General features: G+C 40.5%; 1 protein-coding gene across 2 annotated transcripts in view; it reads left to right on the top strand.

Annotated features, from left to right (window-relative positions):
• The window catches only part of CAMK4 (calcium/calmodulin dependent protein kinase IV), a 270,053-nt gene that overhangs the window by 120,260 nt on the left and 132,304 nt on the right, over positions 1-17,489 (top strand). For both annotated transcript variants that reach the window (XM_027545453.1, XM_027545454.1), the window contains exon 2: positions 4,133-4,211. In XM_027545453.1, the coding sequence (XP_027401254.1) occupies positions 4,133-4,211 (79 nt within the window). The remainder of the gene's footprint in view (positions 1-4,132; positions 4,212-17,489) is intronic.

The raw sequence follows: 17,489 nt of genomic DNA, 5'->3' as shown, positions 1-17,489 counted from the left end.
GTGACTTAACACAAACTTTTGGTTGTGTATGTAAGAAATCTTTTCCTAACTAAAGGTCAGAAATCTTTCTTTTTTTTTTTTTTTTTAGAATTATAGGTTTTACACTTGTACTTATGATCCATTTTGAGTCATTTTTTGGTAGAGTGGCACTTGGATAAAGGCTTTTTGTTTTTGCCTTTGTTTTTTACACATATGTATCCAGCGGTTCCAGCACTATTTATGGTTGGAGGGACTGTAACTTTCTCCACTGAACTGCCTGTTTACCTTTGTCAGAAACCAGTTAGTCATGTGTATGTATAACTATTTCTGGATTCTTTTTTCCATTCCATTTATCTACGCGTTTATTCTTCCTTCAATACCACTCTCTTTATACTAAGTCAGGAAATAGAGGCTCTGAGTGTTTTAACTTCAAAAAGAAGGTACATTCTGCTGTTTTGCGTAGTGTTCTCTCGAAGCCATTTAGCATAGCTTCGCTGATAATGTTGCTCATGTCCTCCGTAGCTTTGGTGATAACCTTTCTGCTTTCTCTGTTCACTGCTGAGAGAGTGTGGGGATGCCTCCAGCTGTATTCAGGCCGTTGTCTATTCTCCTTTCAGTCCTGTCAGTTTTGCTGCATGTATTGTGAAGCACTGTTCTTGGGTGCATACACTCATGTTTGTGATGTCATTCGGGGGAGTTGCCCTCTTAACATTATAATTAAGTCATGTTCATCTTTGTCTTTATTCTGAAGTCTGGTTGACAGGATATTAATGGAGCTACTCCTGCTTTCTTTTGTTTAGTGTTTGCTTAGTATCTCTTTTCTATCAACTTATTTTTAACCTTTTTACACTTTATATTTCAAATGAGTTTACTGTACACAATGTAGAGTTTGGTCTTGATTTTTTCATGTAATATGATGGTCTTTTTTATTTGAACCTGAAGTAATAAATTGTTCATTAGAAGCAAATCACTGACTGAAGGAGTTTATACGTGTCCAAAAATGTGGAATGTACCCTAGAGTGGTAGGTTTTCAGCATAAACAAAATTTCCCTAAAGCAATATGGAATTATCTGTTTGGATCATGGCTACAAATGGAGGCTGAAGATTATTAAGTGCAGTCTGTTTTAGCATATGACTGATGATCTTTATTTTTTAATTGGTATGCTTATAAAGTTCATATTTGATATAGTATTTATATGATTGGACTAAAATATACCATATTGTTAGTTGTTTTGGTTTTAATCTCTTCTTTTGTTTTGTCCCCCAAGTACTTCATTTCTGATTCCGTTTTAGCTTCCTTATTGACTTTTTTATTTAAAAAATTTTATTTTGTTTTATAAAAATTGTAATTAAAATTTTATTCATTGCCCTGGGTTGTATAATGTATGTCTTTAATTAATCAGAGTCTACTATAAAGCAGTCACAGCACTGAGCTTGTGGTGTGAGGATTTAGCGGCACTTCCTCAGCCTCCTCCTCCTCCTGTGCTCTGTTGTCATGCCTCTTCTACATGTGCCGTAAACACAGTGAGTTGTTAGTATTTTTGCTTCACATAGATATCATTTAGGGCAATTAAAAATAAAGTAGAATTTTATATTTACCTTCATTTCCTCTGTTTCTTTGTGTAGGTGTTATGTCTTCCCCCAAATTTTTTAAATGTGTTGGAATTGTTCTTTTTTTTTTTAATTTAATTTTATTTTTAAACTTTACAATATTGTATTAGTTTTGCCAAATATTGAAATGAATCCGCCACAGGTATACCTGTGTTCCCCATCCTGAACCCTCCTCCATCCTCCCTCCCCATACCCTCCCTCTGGGTCGTCCTAGTGCACCAGCCCCAAGCATCCAGTATCGTGCATCGAACCTGGACTGGCGACTCGTTTCATACATGATATTTTACATGTTTCAATGCCATTCTCCCAAATCTCCCCACCCTCTCCCTCTCCCACAGAGTCCATAAGACTGATCTATACATCAGTGTCTCTTTTGCTGTCTCGTACACAGGGTTATTGTTACCATCTTTCTAAATTCCATATATATGCGTTAGTATACTTTATTGGTGTTTTTCTTTCTGGCTTACTTCACTCTGTATAATAGGCTCCAGTTTCATCCACCTCATTAGAACTGATTCAAATGTATTCTTTTTAATTGCTGAGTAATACTCCATTGTGTATATGTACCACAGCTTTCTTATCCATTCATCTGCTGATGGACATCTAGGTTGCTTCCATGTCCTGGCTATTATAAACAGTGCTGCAATGAACATTGGGGTACACGTGTCTCTTTCCCTTCTGGTTTCCTCAGTGTGTATGCCCAGCAGTGGGATTGCTGGATCATAAGGCAGTTCTATTTCCAGTTTTTTAAGGAATCTCCACACTGTTCTCCATAGTGGCTGTACTAGTTTGCATTCCCACCAACAGTGTAAGAGGGTTCCCTTTTCTCCACACCCTCTCCAGCATTTATTATTTGTAGACTTTTGGATCGCAGCCATCTGACTGGTGTGAAATGGTACCTCATAGTGGTTTTGATTTGCATTTCTCTGATAATGAGTGATGTTGAGCATCTTTTCATGTGTTTGTTAGCCATCTGTATGTCTTCTTTGGAGAAATGTCTATTTAGTTCTTTGGCCCATTTTTTGATTGGGTCATTTATTTTTCTGGAGTTGAGCTGTAAGAGTTGCTTGTATATTTTTGAGATTAGTTGTTTGTCAGTTGCTTCATTTGCTATTATTTTCTCCCATTCTGAAGGCTGTCTTTTCACCTTGCTAATAGTTTCCTTTCTTGTGCAGAAGCTTTTAAGTTTAATTAGGTCCCATTTGTTTATTTTTGCTTTTATTTCCAATATTCTGGGAGGTGGGTCATAGAGGATCCTGCTGTGATGTATGTCGGAGAGTGTTTTGCCTATGTTTTCCTCTAGGAGTTTTATAGTTTCTGGTCTTACATTGAGATCTTTAATCCATTTTGAGTTTATTTTTGTGTATGGTGTTAGAAAGTGTTCTAGTTTCATTCTTTTACAAGTGGCTGACCAGTTTTCCCAGCACCACTTGTTAGGAATTGTTCTACCTATTAACATTTATATCACCAATTCCTGACTCTTGGAGGCTCTGTTAAAAATTTAATATGCAAAGGTGTCTAGGAATATGTTTGATTTATAAATTTCTTTTGTTCTTAAAATTTCAGAACCACTAGAGTGAATGTATCATAAGATACATTCCTTAGGACTACCTTCCTTAGTCCTTTGGCCTAATCTTCAAAGTCTGACAAGTTTGCTTCAACTGATCTTATTTCAAGATTTATCTGAAGCTCTCTCTCAGGTTGTACTTGAGCCTGTGTGGTTTCTTTCTGTTTCTGTCTCGTTCTCTTGCTCTCATGACTGGAGAGGGTACATCAGGACCACAGTGTCCTGCTTTTTAATGTTCTCTTTTTAGTAACTTCACACATGTATCACATAGAGATAGATAGTTATGGAGTCTCTTCTTACCATTCTCCTTTACAGGTAAACATTTTCTGTACATCTTCAAATTTTTATAGAGGGATAAATCTGCTTTTCCTCTGTATACCTTTAACCATTTCAATAGTATTTTCTCCTGGACATTTCACATCATCATTTTTGTTAGTGCGTGTGTAAGTGGTAACAGAATTCACCACAACAAAGGAGCCAGTGTCTCCACAGGGCTAACCCTGGTCTGGGGAGGTAGCAGGGTACCAGTGATGCCGTGTAAATTCTTAAAGGTCCCCAGCACCCTTGCCGAGTCGTGGAGACTCTCCTGACCTTTACGGCCTAGTGTGGGACTTAAGCCTCCCCCTGAAGTCATGAGCTTTGCTGTAGTCCAGGCGCCTGCCTTCAGGAAGGGCCACAGGCTGTGAGATTGGGTAGAGGTCCTATAAAGTCTGTGTTTACCCAATGAGCCGTGACCGAATGCAACAGGTCACTTGTACAGAGATGGACAAGAAGTAGAAGGGCAAACAGGAAGATTCAGCATAGTATTCTTAATTATATAGAAAAACGTCCTCTCAAGTTTGTCGAGTCCTGTAGTAGAACGTAAAACACTTGTCAGTTATGAGGGTAACCGCAAGAGATACTTGTTTTCAAGCTTTCCCCTTAATTTCTTACTGAGAGCATAACATTTTCTTTTTGTCTTTTTTCCCCCTCAAGGGGTGCTACATCCATTGTGTACAGATGCAAACAGAAGGGGACCCAGAAGCCTTATGCTCTCAAAGTGTTAAAGAAAACAGTAAGTTTATTTCATTATATAACAGCGTCTCTAAGGGATACGTGTCCTGGAGAAGCCAGGAGCCCTGATCCAAAGGACAAAGGTCCAGAGGACTGCGGTGTGCAGCTCACTCACTTGGGTCATGTTTGTGAAAGGACAGCCAGATGAGTTGTTTTCTGATGGAAACTATGATTCTTTGAAAGCATCTGGATCGTAAATTAGATATGGCTGTGGGGGAGAAAAGTAGGCAATGGAAAAAGATTTAGAGTTTCCAGGTGAACTTTGCTTTGTATACCTGCCATGTTTTCAGATATACATGTATATGTGTGTGTGTGTATATACACACACATATATATATTTAATTTCCAATCACTTAATATACTAGAAAAGCTTGCTATTTAGAAACACCTGAATGAAATACAAATAGATGCATTTGTTAAAGGATTCATCAGCTTCTAACTTGATTTTCAGATGGTGCTTTTGCTTCAGTAAACTATAACCAGACAAATGCTAATGTATCTGGGACTTAATCTGCTCATCTAAAAGGTTTATATTTAAACAAGAAGGAAAGATTTTGTTATCATACTGGTTTTTGGTTTTTTCCCCTTACTGTAGATGAGCTGAGGGGGCAAAGGTTGCTTAGGCTCATCCCCAGTAAGTACGAAGTGCTAAGGTGAGAGGTCAAAATTCGAATACCAGTCCGTAATACCGGCATTTTATACTCCTGGTGCCTCAGAGAGGGTTTGTCATTGTAATGCCCTACTGATACTTTCTGTCCTCAGGTAATTTCCCCTTCTAAAACCACAAAAGACAGTATATTCTTTTATCGTGAACTCTTTCTTTTTCAAATTTTATGTGAACAAATATGTGAAATATATATACTTCTGAAAACCCAGCTGTAACATATGCTGAGAAGAGACATACTATAACTTTTGAAATCAAATAATACCTCTTTGAGGCCAAGGGTTTTTTTTCGTAAAGGCAACATTATATCACCGGCTGTTGTTGTATTGTCTGGCACAGGGAAGTTTTAGGCTCTCATGTAATGAATAAGAGAATAATGGCACAAGGTATTCAGTCAAATAGAAGCAGAATGACATTTTGAAACAATCTGTTAGACTTTAAGGCCATTCAACTAACAAGAGCGGTGTAACTGAGCAAAGTAGTATAAACGGCATTTGCTCCTAATAAGCTCTTTCTTCTGAATTTTCCGTTTGGTGTAGGCAATGATTCCAGAATGCAGAGGGATCTTTTCCTCAGTAAGATTTGAAATTTTCTCTTAAATCGATGTCTTATGGTCATAAAATGTGTTTGAGCTAGATTATTAAAATTTTATGAAAGAGAATTTCCTATTAAACATCTCAGTTCAGTTCAGTTCAGTTGCTCAGTCGCATCCGGCTGCTTACAACCCAGCGAACTGCAGCACGCCAGGTCTCCCTGTCCATCACCAACTCGTGGGGCTTGCTCAAACTCATGTTGAACATCTACTTGTATGAAAATTATTTAGCACGCTTTAGCAGTGGTCACACAAGAGATGTTTTTGGACTTGGTTGTATCTTTTCTTGATGGTTAAAAAAATTGGCAGTAAAATTTGTGTGTGGTTGTTTTTATTTTCATAGTTGAGGAAACTTTAAAAGGCACTGGCTATATAAACATCGAGGAAAATAAGTATTCAGAAATGACTTGTGAATGCTCAGAATTGCCAAGGACAAAGGTGCTGGGGACCAGCCCCAGCTGATCCAGGGTATTCGAAGGAGAGACGGCCTAGGCGACTATTTATATGCTAATTAGAGATATAGAGAACAATAGAATGAGGATAGCTCAGTAGGAAAATTCAGTGGAGAAAAGAAGCTGAGTAGCTTGGTTTACGCGGGAGACCAATAAAACTTCAAGACAAGAAGTTTGCACCACTTACGTAGGCCGCAGGCGCCCTCTCGAATAGCGGAAGGTGTCTCACCCTAGACACCTTCTCGAGTGGGTCTTAGAAGCCCAGGCATAATTAGTAAGCGTGGTGGGTTCTGCGCTCCAGATGGAGACTCAGCTGGAAGTTAAAGGGAAGAATGACATGGGGAGACCAAGCGTTGGTGAGCAAGGCCCGTAGCTTTATTTTTAACAGGGGCTTTTATACCCTAAGTTACACATAGAGGATAATAGGGGATGCAAAGTCAGCAGTCTTTGATTCTTATCAAAAACCAGGGTTTCTTTCCTGCAAATTTATCGTATACAAATGGTTTAGGTGATTTACATCATCTTCTGGCCAGAAGGCCTACTAACATTTTATGACTCTTGACAAGGACTTATCAACAAAGACTTATTTTCTCTAAGAGTAATTATTTTAAGGTTTGGCACCATCTTCCAAAGATAAAATTGCATTCCTATAGGGCGGATGTGTAATGGGTTTACAACAAAGAAAAGAATTTATTACCTTAAGGGTCTAAAGTTACTAACACCAAGGCCACTACTTATTTTTTACTATATACCAACTATTAATTAATACACATTCAAGGATACAATTCAGGGGATGTGAAAACTTGGCAACAAGCATTGACTCACCAATGAAATCCTTTACTAGTTTATTCTGACGGTTTTTAACTCTCTGAGAGGCTCTAAGCTATTTGAATATCTTAAGCTTCCCGTGCCTCTGGAGGCTAGGAGACTGTAAACAATCGTATGCATAGCTGCAGGAGTCCGGGTAAACTTGTCAGGCGAGTTAGAGAGCCATCTGAGGGGTTTGGATTTAAACACTCCTAATTGCCCAGGAACTTTATTAATTGGAGCTGTAAGTTAACTCTTTGACAGAGAGAGAGAGAGATGGTGGTAGGGGACAGCCCCCAGTAAAGTCAGAGGTGAGAGCACAAAGCAATAAAGTAGGCAGACTCTGGTTTTTGGGGGGGAAATGCTCGAGAATATCCGGGGGGACTCCTGAGGCTCGATCCCGCCTTTGCGTATGCCGAGCCTCCTTCCTCATGACCTTTGTCATGAGCAGAATGCCTCACCGGCTCCCCGCATCTCCCCCTTTTTTATTTCTTAAAACAGCCAGATGTAGCTCAGTCGCGAGCCTCTGAATGCTCTGCCGAAGAATCCTGACAATACAAAGAAGAACAATTATTAGAAGTAAAATTAAAACAGCCAACGTAGCATAGCCAAGGAAGGTAGACAGAATATTTTTTCCTGAAATGTAGTTAGAGAAAGTATGGAAGAAATCATTTGCTGTTCCAGCGGCAGTAAAATCTAATCGGGAGTGTTCCAGGGTTGCTATTTGATTGTGAAGTTTCCCTAAGTCTAAGCCAATGTCAGAGCTGTTCCAAATACCTGAAATATGGTTTTTAATCTTTTCCCATTCAAAATCTGTCTCATTTACTTTCAGGGGTGTTACACATATCCACCGGTAGTCAGCATGACAGGACAATGCCATTTTCACCTTTAAAGCCTGCAATTCAGTCCCAATATGTATTACTGCTTCCTCTAGGGCATCTACCCTCATTTCTAATTTCCTGTCTATAGCTTCCTGTGTTGCCAATGCTAAAGAAACATTTTTGGACATAGAATCAACATATTGAGCAGTATGTACTTGTTGAGTCAATGATATTGCTGCCACAGTAACAGAAGTAATTGCACTTATCAAAGCTGCTATTCCCAAGATAAGTAAGCCCACAAACCGTCGTGTTCGCATTAAATCCTGCAGTTGTTGTAATACAGCAAGAGCATAATTCAATAAGTGGTTACATCATAAGATAAGGTGGACGTTGTAACATTACAAAGGAGCAAACATTATATTGAGGATTTAAACAAGATGAGAGCATACATTTGTTCACAACAACACCACAAAGGAGCAAACATTATATTGAGGATTTAAACAAGATGAAACAAGGAGCAGCTGTAGGCATCGGCTCGGCGGAGCAGTGTCCGCAGCATCAGGAGGCAGAACGCGAAGGGCAGGTTGTGGGCTGCGGCGTCTACGGCGGGCGGAGGGGCGGGGTTCGCGGACTCCGGCTAGCCGCTGCCGCTTGGGCTGGGGGCGTTTTCCTGTCGCCGGCGGGAGCGCGCTGGTCTGGACTGCACTCCGCGGGCGCGCTTTCCTCTCTGGCCCTCACTCGCCGCACAGACTTCTTTGCTCTAGGTCTCAGGGTGCAGCGAGGAAGGTGCGGGGCGCCGCTGGCGGCGCGGAGGCGAGGGCTGGCTGGGGGAGGGGGAGCGAGCGAGTGCGCGCGCCGCGAACCTGGTCTTTGGGGAATGTGACATGACGAATTTTTCTGAAATCCAAATCGGAGAATCTGCATTCTGTAGAAATATATAAGCATACCCTCTCCCACAAGTTAGCAACACATCTGGCCCTTTTCACTCTCCAGTAAGGAGGTCTTTTTACTTGACCAGGGGCCGAGTCGTAGCCTGTAATTCAGGCATCTAGTGTCTCATCATTGTAGTCTGCCCCTGTGTGTTTACCTTTAAGTGATTAATTACAATTTGGACATAACTTTTTGTCTAGCTGTTTCCCTAGGGATATGAAATTTATACCTTAAACCAGCTGCATTTTGATGGTGAATTTTGCGAGAATTTTTGGCCTTATCAATCTTTTTATGTAAGTTTAAAACAATTACTTTAGTCAATGCATCTACCAAGGCATTTCCTTCATGTAAAGGGCTGGGCAAGTTGAAATGGACTCTAATATGTCCCACAATATATTTTTTATCTCTGTGTGTAATCTCTTTTTGTAAATCAGATAACAAGGAGAAGATAGTAGTTTTATTTTTTGGAATATTAGCAGTTTCAATATGAGGAAATAACCCCACAATATATCTGGAGTCAGTCAAAAGATTAAAGGTGTGGTCTCTTAAATGTTGAAAAGCCTAAATAACTGCTCAGTCTTGACATTTTATTCCCTTGAATTAAAAGATCTTTTAAAGGCCTTGGAGCTGTAACTTCCTGCACCCAAAAGGCTAGATCACTAGATCCAAATGTTCTGTGGCTCCTAGCTTGAGAAGTCAAGTTTTTTTTTTGTCTGATAGTAAGGTAAAAGTAAAAGCTGTGTTACTCTTTGACCTTTATTAATTTGTACAGTTTTGTTAGGCGGTGAGATCAAAACTTTTAATTTTTCCAATATAATCAGAATCTACTACACCATGCACCACCGAAATTTCTTTTCTTTCTTTCTTTTTTTTTTTTTTTTAATTTTGAAAAGAAAGCGAGCTACGCCCCAGGACAAATCTTACAATGTCCTCAGGTAGGGGGCCAGCCACTCCCGTTGGAATTGGAGTAAGCGGCACATCAGGGGTTAATATTGTTGCTAAATCCCCTTTCGCTTTTTTCCTAGCCTGGTTGAGACCCCCCTGAGGAGGTTTTCTCTAAGGAGCATGCTCTGCATATTGTGCACGCAGTCTGTTTTAAAAGCTCCACTGTTCAAAAAACTTTTTATCTTCCTCAGGCTTAGGCAATGCTTTGAGAGGCTTTGGGGGCAAAGTGGGGAACTCCTGGGTCCTGGGAGGCACAAACAGAGGTGGTGGCGATCACCTTAAATCAGAAAGTGGTGGATAAGTTTTTTTTTAAAGGTTTGTGCAGAGGGGGAGAGAGCTCTCCAGGGCGCTCGGCCGCAGCGTCCTGTAAACCCTCTCCTTCCTCGGGAGGTAAAGCACTTTCTCCCTCCTTTTTTTTTTTTTTTTCAATAGCAGAAATTATGATCTATGCAGAAAGTGGAGACTCACCACCATCTACCGCTATAGCCTCCCCCATAGGCTATCTAACAGCCTCATGACAGGGGTCTGGGACATTTCTAATCATATTTCACAGAGCCAATAAACATTTGTCTATTTTTAGATGTAGAGAAACCCATTTTTTTAAATTTTTTTTTTTTGAGAATATTTTTATTTATTTTGTAACTTCTTTACCCTATCTAAACTGCAGAGGGGACTAGAAAAGAAGCCTCAAGGTGAGGATCAAATTTATCCTTGGGACTAGAGAAAACCCTTCTCCGGGAAACTCCTAGAGGAGGCCCTTTACCCCCACACAGAGGAGGAGGCATGGAGGGATGGGAGCGTCCCGTATTTCTCTTCTCCTGCTCCGGAGATCCTTTAACTGTTTGGTGACTAAATCTTACAAACTGTCTGATCGGGGATGTTTCCCTCAAGCTCCTAGGAGCGGATGGTCTGACAGGGGAAGTTTCTCTTAGGCCTTTTGGGGCATCTTTGTTTAAGAGATGCCGATCTCCATCAGAGTGATATTTAGCTGTTATCTCGCCTAAATTCTCTTTTTGTTTTGGGGAAGGCTGATCTTGTTCCTCATCCCTATCTTTAGGTTGTTCCTGAGTAGTCACGGCTGCTAACATTTTTCTTAGTTACCGATAGTCAGGCGGGTCTTCGTTTTTCTCATTTTCCTCAGGTTTAACTACAGTTTCGACCTCATTTTCCTCTTTAAAAGTTACTCTTTTAGATTCAGGGGCAGGTTTAGCTACAGCATTTTCTTCAGTATCACTTTTAAGATGTACTTTTTCTGAATCAGGGGCAGGGTCTAAGACATCTCTAATGATATTCCATAAGGAAAAGGCGTCATTAGGCACCTTTTCTGAGCCATGTTCGGCATGGTAAGTTTTTAGCTGTTTTCCTACTTTTTCCCAGACATCTAAGTTAACAGAGCCTTCGTCTGGAAACCAGGGACAGTGCTCTTGTACAAATGAAAAAAATGATTGAATGGCAGATTTTTTAACTTTGATTCCTCTTTTACCTAATAACTGTAAAATTACTCCTATAAAGAGCTGTCTTTCATTTGATTCAGTATTACCCATGTCAGAAAATTAAGTAGAGTAAAAGATTTTGCTTTAAGCTATCAAAAGATCAGGCTTTTCTTTGGCCTTTTAACTTCAGAAACTGTTTTCTCTCTCTAAGTCTAACTCTTTAACACTTTCAACACTTCCCACTCCTCTCGCCCTGTCTATCCTACAGGGGGGTCCGCGGCACCCTTGAGTGGGGTCCTAGCCGTCCCGAACACTGGAAGAACAATAGGGCTGGTGACCCAGATTGTCCCGGGGGGAGGAACAGTAGGCTGATGGCCCGAACTGTTCCAAGGGAGGAGCAGTAGGGCTGGTCACCCAAACTGCTCCGTGGGGGAACAAGAGGGCTGGTGACCCAGTTGTTCCGAGAACGGGGGGCAATAGGGCTGGTAACCCCAATTGCTGGGAGCTTACCTTCGAAAGTCCCTGTCTCGGGCGCCACCTGCTGGGGACCAGCCCCAGCTGATCCAGGGTATTCGAAGGAGAGACGGCCTAGGCGACTATTTATATGCTAATTAGAGATATAGAGAACAATAGAATGAGGATAGCTCAGTAGGAAAATTCAGTGGAGAAAAGAAGCTGAGTAGCTTGGTTTACGCGGGAGACCAATAAAACTTCAAGACAAGAAGTTTGCACCACTTACGTAGGCCGCAGGCGCCCTCTCGAATAGCGGAAGGTGTCTCACCCTAGACACCTTCTCGAGTGGGTCTTAGAAGCCCAGGCATAATTAGTAAGCGTGGTGGGTTCCGCGCTCCAGATGGAGACTCAGCTGGAAGTTAAAGGGAAGAATGACATGGGGAGACCAAGCATTGGTGAGCAAGGCCCATAGCTTTATTTTTAACAGGGGCTTTTATACCCTAAGTTACACATAGAGGATAATAGGGGATGCAAAGTCAGCAGTCTTTGATTCTTATCAAAAACCAGGGTTTCTTTCCTGCAAATTTATCGTATACAAATGGTTTAGGTGATTTACATCATCTTCTGGCCAGAAGGCCTACTAACATTTTATGACTCTTGACAAGGACTTATCAACAAAGACTTATTTTCTCTAAGAGTAATTATTTTAAGGTTTGGCACCATCTTCCAAAGATAAAATTGCATTCCTATAGGGCGGATGTGTAATGGGTTTACAACAAAGAAAAGAATTTATTACCTTAAGGGTCTAAAGTTACTAACACCAAGGCCACTACTTATTTTTTACTATATACCAACTATTAATTAATACACATTCAAGGATACAATTCAGGGGATGTGAAAACTTGGCAACAAGCATTGACTCACCAATGAAATCCTTTACTAGTTTATTCTGACAGTTTTTAACTCTCTGAGAGGCTCTAAGCTATTTGAATATCTTAAGCTTCCCGTGCCTCTGGAGGCTAGGAGACTGTAAACAATCGTATGCATAGCTGCAGGAGTCCGGGTAAACTTGTCAGGCGAGTTAGAGAGCCATCTGAGGGGTTTGGATTTAAACACTCCTAATTGCCCAGGAACTTTATTAATTGGAGCTGTAAGTTAACTCTTTGACAGAGAGAGAGAGAGATGGTGGTAGGGGACAGCCCCCAGTAAAGTCAGAGGTGAGAGCACAAAGCAATAAAGTAGGCAGACTCTGGTTTTTGGGGGGGAAATGCTCGAGAATATCCGGGGGGACTCCTGAGGCTCGATCCCGCCTTTGCGTATGCCGAGCCTCCTTCCTCATGACCTTGGTCATGAGCAGAATGCCTCACCGGCTCCCCGCACAAAGGGTTGATTTAGACAGTATTTGCTGTCAAAGATCTTTGGATGAATTGGAATAAGAGCTAAGTGAAGACATTTGGTAGGTTCATGACTCTCATTCACTGGGAAAGTAAAGCTCTGATTTGCCCTGCCTGTCTACTTCTCTCCATCTCTGTCGTGGAAGCATCTTCCTCAGAAGACAGGCAGGAAGAAAATGTGGATGAGAACCGAGTGTCAGATGGCCCTGCAGAGCGACGCTGTGAGGCAGATGTTGTCAGATGCAGTTACTGTTGTGCCAAACGGAATGAGAAATCCCTGGAGAAACCCTGAGCTTTGACCATGAGTTAGATGGAGTTCCCAGCATTGTCTCCTGGAATCACCCTTGCCCAGAGATGTGTAAACGAGAGGAACAGCAGGCAAAACCTCAAAGAGCAGTTGCCTCCAGTGTTTAATTCTATATAGGTCATGAAGACAGAACTTCTTTCTCCAAATGAAATGAGCTAAGCCTAAGAATCTATTTATAGAGGAAAAGTTATGCAGGGGAAATGAAGTATTCTAACAAATTCAGTTTAAATCTACTCTTGAGGGGGAAAGGGGGTTTCAGAAAACTTGAATCATTTATGAAATCTATTTGAGTGAGCCACATAAAATTGCACCTGTTAACTATTCTTGACCTAAAAACGACAGCTATGCGGGTCAACTGACAGCTGTGGGGCCACTGTACGACTTCACTGGGCAATTCCCTAGCTCCTCGTTTTATGACCAGCCCTAAATTTTAAGGGATTTGAAAGATTATCTACATCTGTCTATCTATCAATCACTTCTCAACTATCTGTGAGAATTTCTTAGGTTTGATATAATAAACTACCATAAATTGGATGGCTTAGAACAATTAAAATTCTTTTCCCGCTTTGAGTTCTAGAATTCTGAATCAGAGGGATAGCAGGGCTGGTTCCTTCTGTGAGCACGAAGGGAGACTTGGCTCCAGCCTCGCTCTTGGCTGCTGGGGACGGTTGGCAGTGCTGGGTGCTCTGTGACTGGTCACTGCACCCGTCTCATCTCTGTTTTCATCACATGGCAGTCTTCTTGCATGTCTTTATACCGTCTTTCCTCTCTGCATGTCTGTGTTTAAATTTCCTTCTTATAAAGACATCAGTTCTGTTGGAGTAGGGGCCCACCCTACTCCAATATGAGCTCATCTTAAACTAACTACTTATATTTACAACAACTAATTCCTGAAGTCTCACTTTTAAGGACTAGGGGTTAGGACTTCAACATATTTTGGAGAGGGAAACAATTTCACCCAGAATACTATCTGTAAAATGGGACCTCTTCAAAATATTCCATTCAATAATCTATCTGAAGTTGAATAAAAATTTTTTTCACAGTCAAGAAGCTAATGAACATAAAACCCATCCATTTTATAAGTGATCAGATTCATATATAAATGTTTTTAAGTCCAAGAAAATATTCCTATTTCTTCAACAAGTTAATTATTTGATAACAATAATCCTCTTTCCTGGGATCTGTTAAAGAGATTTTCAGGAAAGTTTACCCCAATTTCATTTTCTGGCAATATTATATTCCTTTCTCATAGCTTAATATTTTAGGAAGGATTTAGTTTGTATTGGAAATAAGGGACTTATTCCCCCTATAAAACACCCTTATTATCATTGCCAACCCATTAAGAACTCATATGTCTGGGTAAAAGACAAAGGCTCTAATTAATCCATCAGAAATCAGACTAAAGCATCCGCTCTCATGAAGAAATCCATATTCCATCAGTTGATAGGCACAGAGCAGAGTTGATATGATAATAAACATAAAGTAAATGGTAACATTCCAACAGTTGGGTATTTTGGCTAATAAAATATTATTGCAGGAAATAAACAGTAATTTTAACAAAAATATTTTAAATGACCATATATTTTATGTTGTTCGGTCACTCAATAATGTCTGATGGACTGTAGCACGCCAGGCTTCCTGTCCTTCACTATCTCTCGGAGTTTGCTCAGACTCGCATCTGTTGAACTGATGATGCCATCCAGCCATCTCATTCTCCCTCACCCCCTTCTTCTGCCCTCAATCTTTCCCAGCATCAGGGTCTTTTCCTATGAGTCAGCTCTTCACATCAGGTTGCCAAAGTATTGGAGCTTCAGCATCAGTCCTTCCAATGAATATTCAGGGTTGATTTCCTTTAGAATGGGCCAGTTCAATCTCCTTGCTGTCTAAGACTCTCAAGAGTCTTCTCCAGAACTATAATTCAAAAGCATCAATTCTTCAGCACTCAGCTTTCTTTATGGTCCAACTCTGACATCCAGACATGACTATTGGAAAAACCATACCTTTGACTATATGGACCTTTGTGGGCAAAGTCTCATCTCTGCTTTTTAATATGGTGTCGAGATTTGTCATAGCTTTTCTTCCAAGGAATGAGCATCATGGCTTGCTGCATAGCTGCAGTCACTGTCTGCAGTGATTTTGGAGCTCAAGGAAATAAAATCTGTCACTGTTTCCATTGTTTCCCCATCTATTTGCCATGAAGTGATGGGACCAGATGCCATGATCTTCGTTTTTTGAATATTGAGTTCTAAGCCAGCTTTTTCACTCTCCTGTTTCACCCTCATCAAGAAGCTCTTTAATTTCTCTTTGCTTTCTGCCATTAGGGTAGTCTCATCTGCATATTTGAGGCTACTGATATTTCTCTTGGCATTGATTCCAGCCAGAGAAATCTTGATTCCAGCTTGTGCTTCATCCAACCTGGCATTTCACATGATGTAGTCTGCATAAAAAGTGAAAAGTGAAAGTGAAGTCAGTCATGTCCGACTCTTTGCGACCTCATGGACTGTAGCCTACCAGGCTCCTCCATCTGTCCATGGGATTTTCCAGGCAAGAGTACGGGAGTGGGTTGCCATTTCCTTCTCCAGAGGGATCTTCTCAACCCAGGGATCAGACTCAGGGATCAAACCCAGGTCTCCCACATTGTAGGCAGATGCTTTTACCATCTGAGCCACCAGGGAGGTAGTCTGCATAGAAGTTAAATAGGCAGGGTGATAATATACAGCCTTGATGTACTCCTTCCCTAATTTTGAACCAGTTCATTATTCCATGTCTGGTTCTAACTGTTGCCTCTTGACCTAACTGTTGCATACAGGTTTCTCAGGAGGCAGGTAAGGTGGTCTGGTGTTCCCTTCTCTTTAAGAACTTTCCACAGTTTGTTGTGATCCACACAGACAAAGGCTTATGTGTAGTCAATAAATATATGGATATAATACCACATTCTTTATCTATAGATAACTTTCATTTCTAGATTTAGAATACATTAAGATACATATTGGGAGAAGGCAATGGCACCCCACTCCAGTACTCTTGCCTGGAGAATCCCAGGGACGGCGGAGCCTGGTGGGCTGCCGTCTCTGGGGTCGCACAAAGTTGGACATGACTGAATTGACTTAGCAGCAGCAGCAGCAGCAAAATACATATTGACCAACATTATTAATGTCTGCAACTTAGTTTCAAATAATTCTCAACCAAAAAATGTGTGTATGTGTGTGCACATATGGGGAGAGAGAAAGAAAATATGACAGAAGTCAATAGTTATAAAATTTAAGACAATGTACTAATGTTCATGCTGGTATTTCAAAATTTCAGTGTATGAGAAAATTCTCCTAACAAAAAATTTGTTTTAAAACATACTTTACCATTGAGCTCTTGTTCAATTTAACTTTTCTTTGGCCATTCAGAAAGTGTATCAAGATCTTACAGTTTCTAAATGTCGTGATAAACAGCGGTGACTCTCTATTATAGAGGTGTTAAGTGCCAGAAAACAGAGAATGGTATTAATAGTTGAACCAACTTTTTACTATACTGAAACTCCTGAGCTCTTCCAGAAACAATATCCATTTATCTCAGTGCATTGTTAATGAGGATAAAGCTTTGATGGTCGTGAAAGTGAACAAGAAGGCAAATGAATTGAAGGGCTATTTGGGTTGTTTGGGCTCCCTTGGTGGCTCAAACGGTAAACAAAATTTGCCTGCAATACAGGAGTCCCTGATTTGGGAAGAGCCCCTGGGAAAGGAAATAGCAGCCCGCTCCAATAGGTGGTTTATTTTGAATTTTTTTTCAAAATAGTATTAGCGATCCTTGGACCAAAGAAGTCATCAAGTCACAAGAAGTGGCATGCTTCCTCTCCTCCTGGGAAGAGTATCTCATTTTGTAACTTTTTATTTTGAAACACAAATTCACAGCCAGTGCTATCTGTGTTGTCCACTAGTAACTCGTTACCTTGCATGTAAGGACTAATATCAGGGCAACTGCAAACTTCGTAAAGCCAATCCAGGGTAAAGGAAACAAGTCTTGCCATTTTCTTTCACTCATGAGCCTTTTGTTATCTCCATTTTATGTGATATTTAGAGGAAATTGAAATAGAGGAGAAAGATTTTCCTAATCTACGTCCTCAGGTGAACAACTTTGGGACATTAAAGGATTCTGACAGGACATTTTGTTGATATTACCAGACTTCTGAAAATGCCGAACTTAAAACTGCGTAGAAGGAAAAAATAGATTCAAGAAAGTGTCAAAATTTGAACAGATTAAGCAGATGGAAACTTCAGTCTGGACTGACTTTTGGTGAGTTAAATGGAATCACAACTTTTGAAGAATTTTGGGATATAGAGGAACAAGTCATAAACATCTCTTTTCCTAAGAGTACAAAACTTGGGGTGTGTGTAAATAATCACACTTCAGCTGTATCAATATGGCTCATTTTCAGGAACTAATTGAGATTTAAGAAAATCATGATCATCAATCATTTATAGTGTCCCTGG

This window comes from Bos indicus x Bos taurus, chromosome 7 (genome assembly GCF_003369695.1).
Source record: "Bos indicus x Bos taurus breed Angus x Brahman F1 hybrid chromosome 7, Bos_hybrid_MaternalHap_v2.0, whole genome shotgun sequence".
In the NCBI taxonomy this organism is placed as follows: Eukaryota; Metazoa; Chordata; class Mammalia; order Artiodactyla; family Bovidae; genus Bos; species Bos indicus x Bos taurus.
Note: the sequence above shows the minus strand (reverse complement) of the source record. Positions and strands in the feature narration are given on the sequence as shown.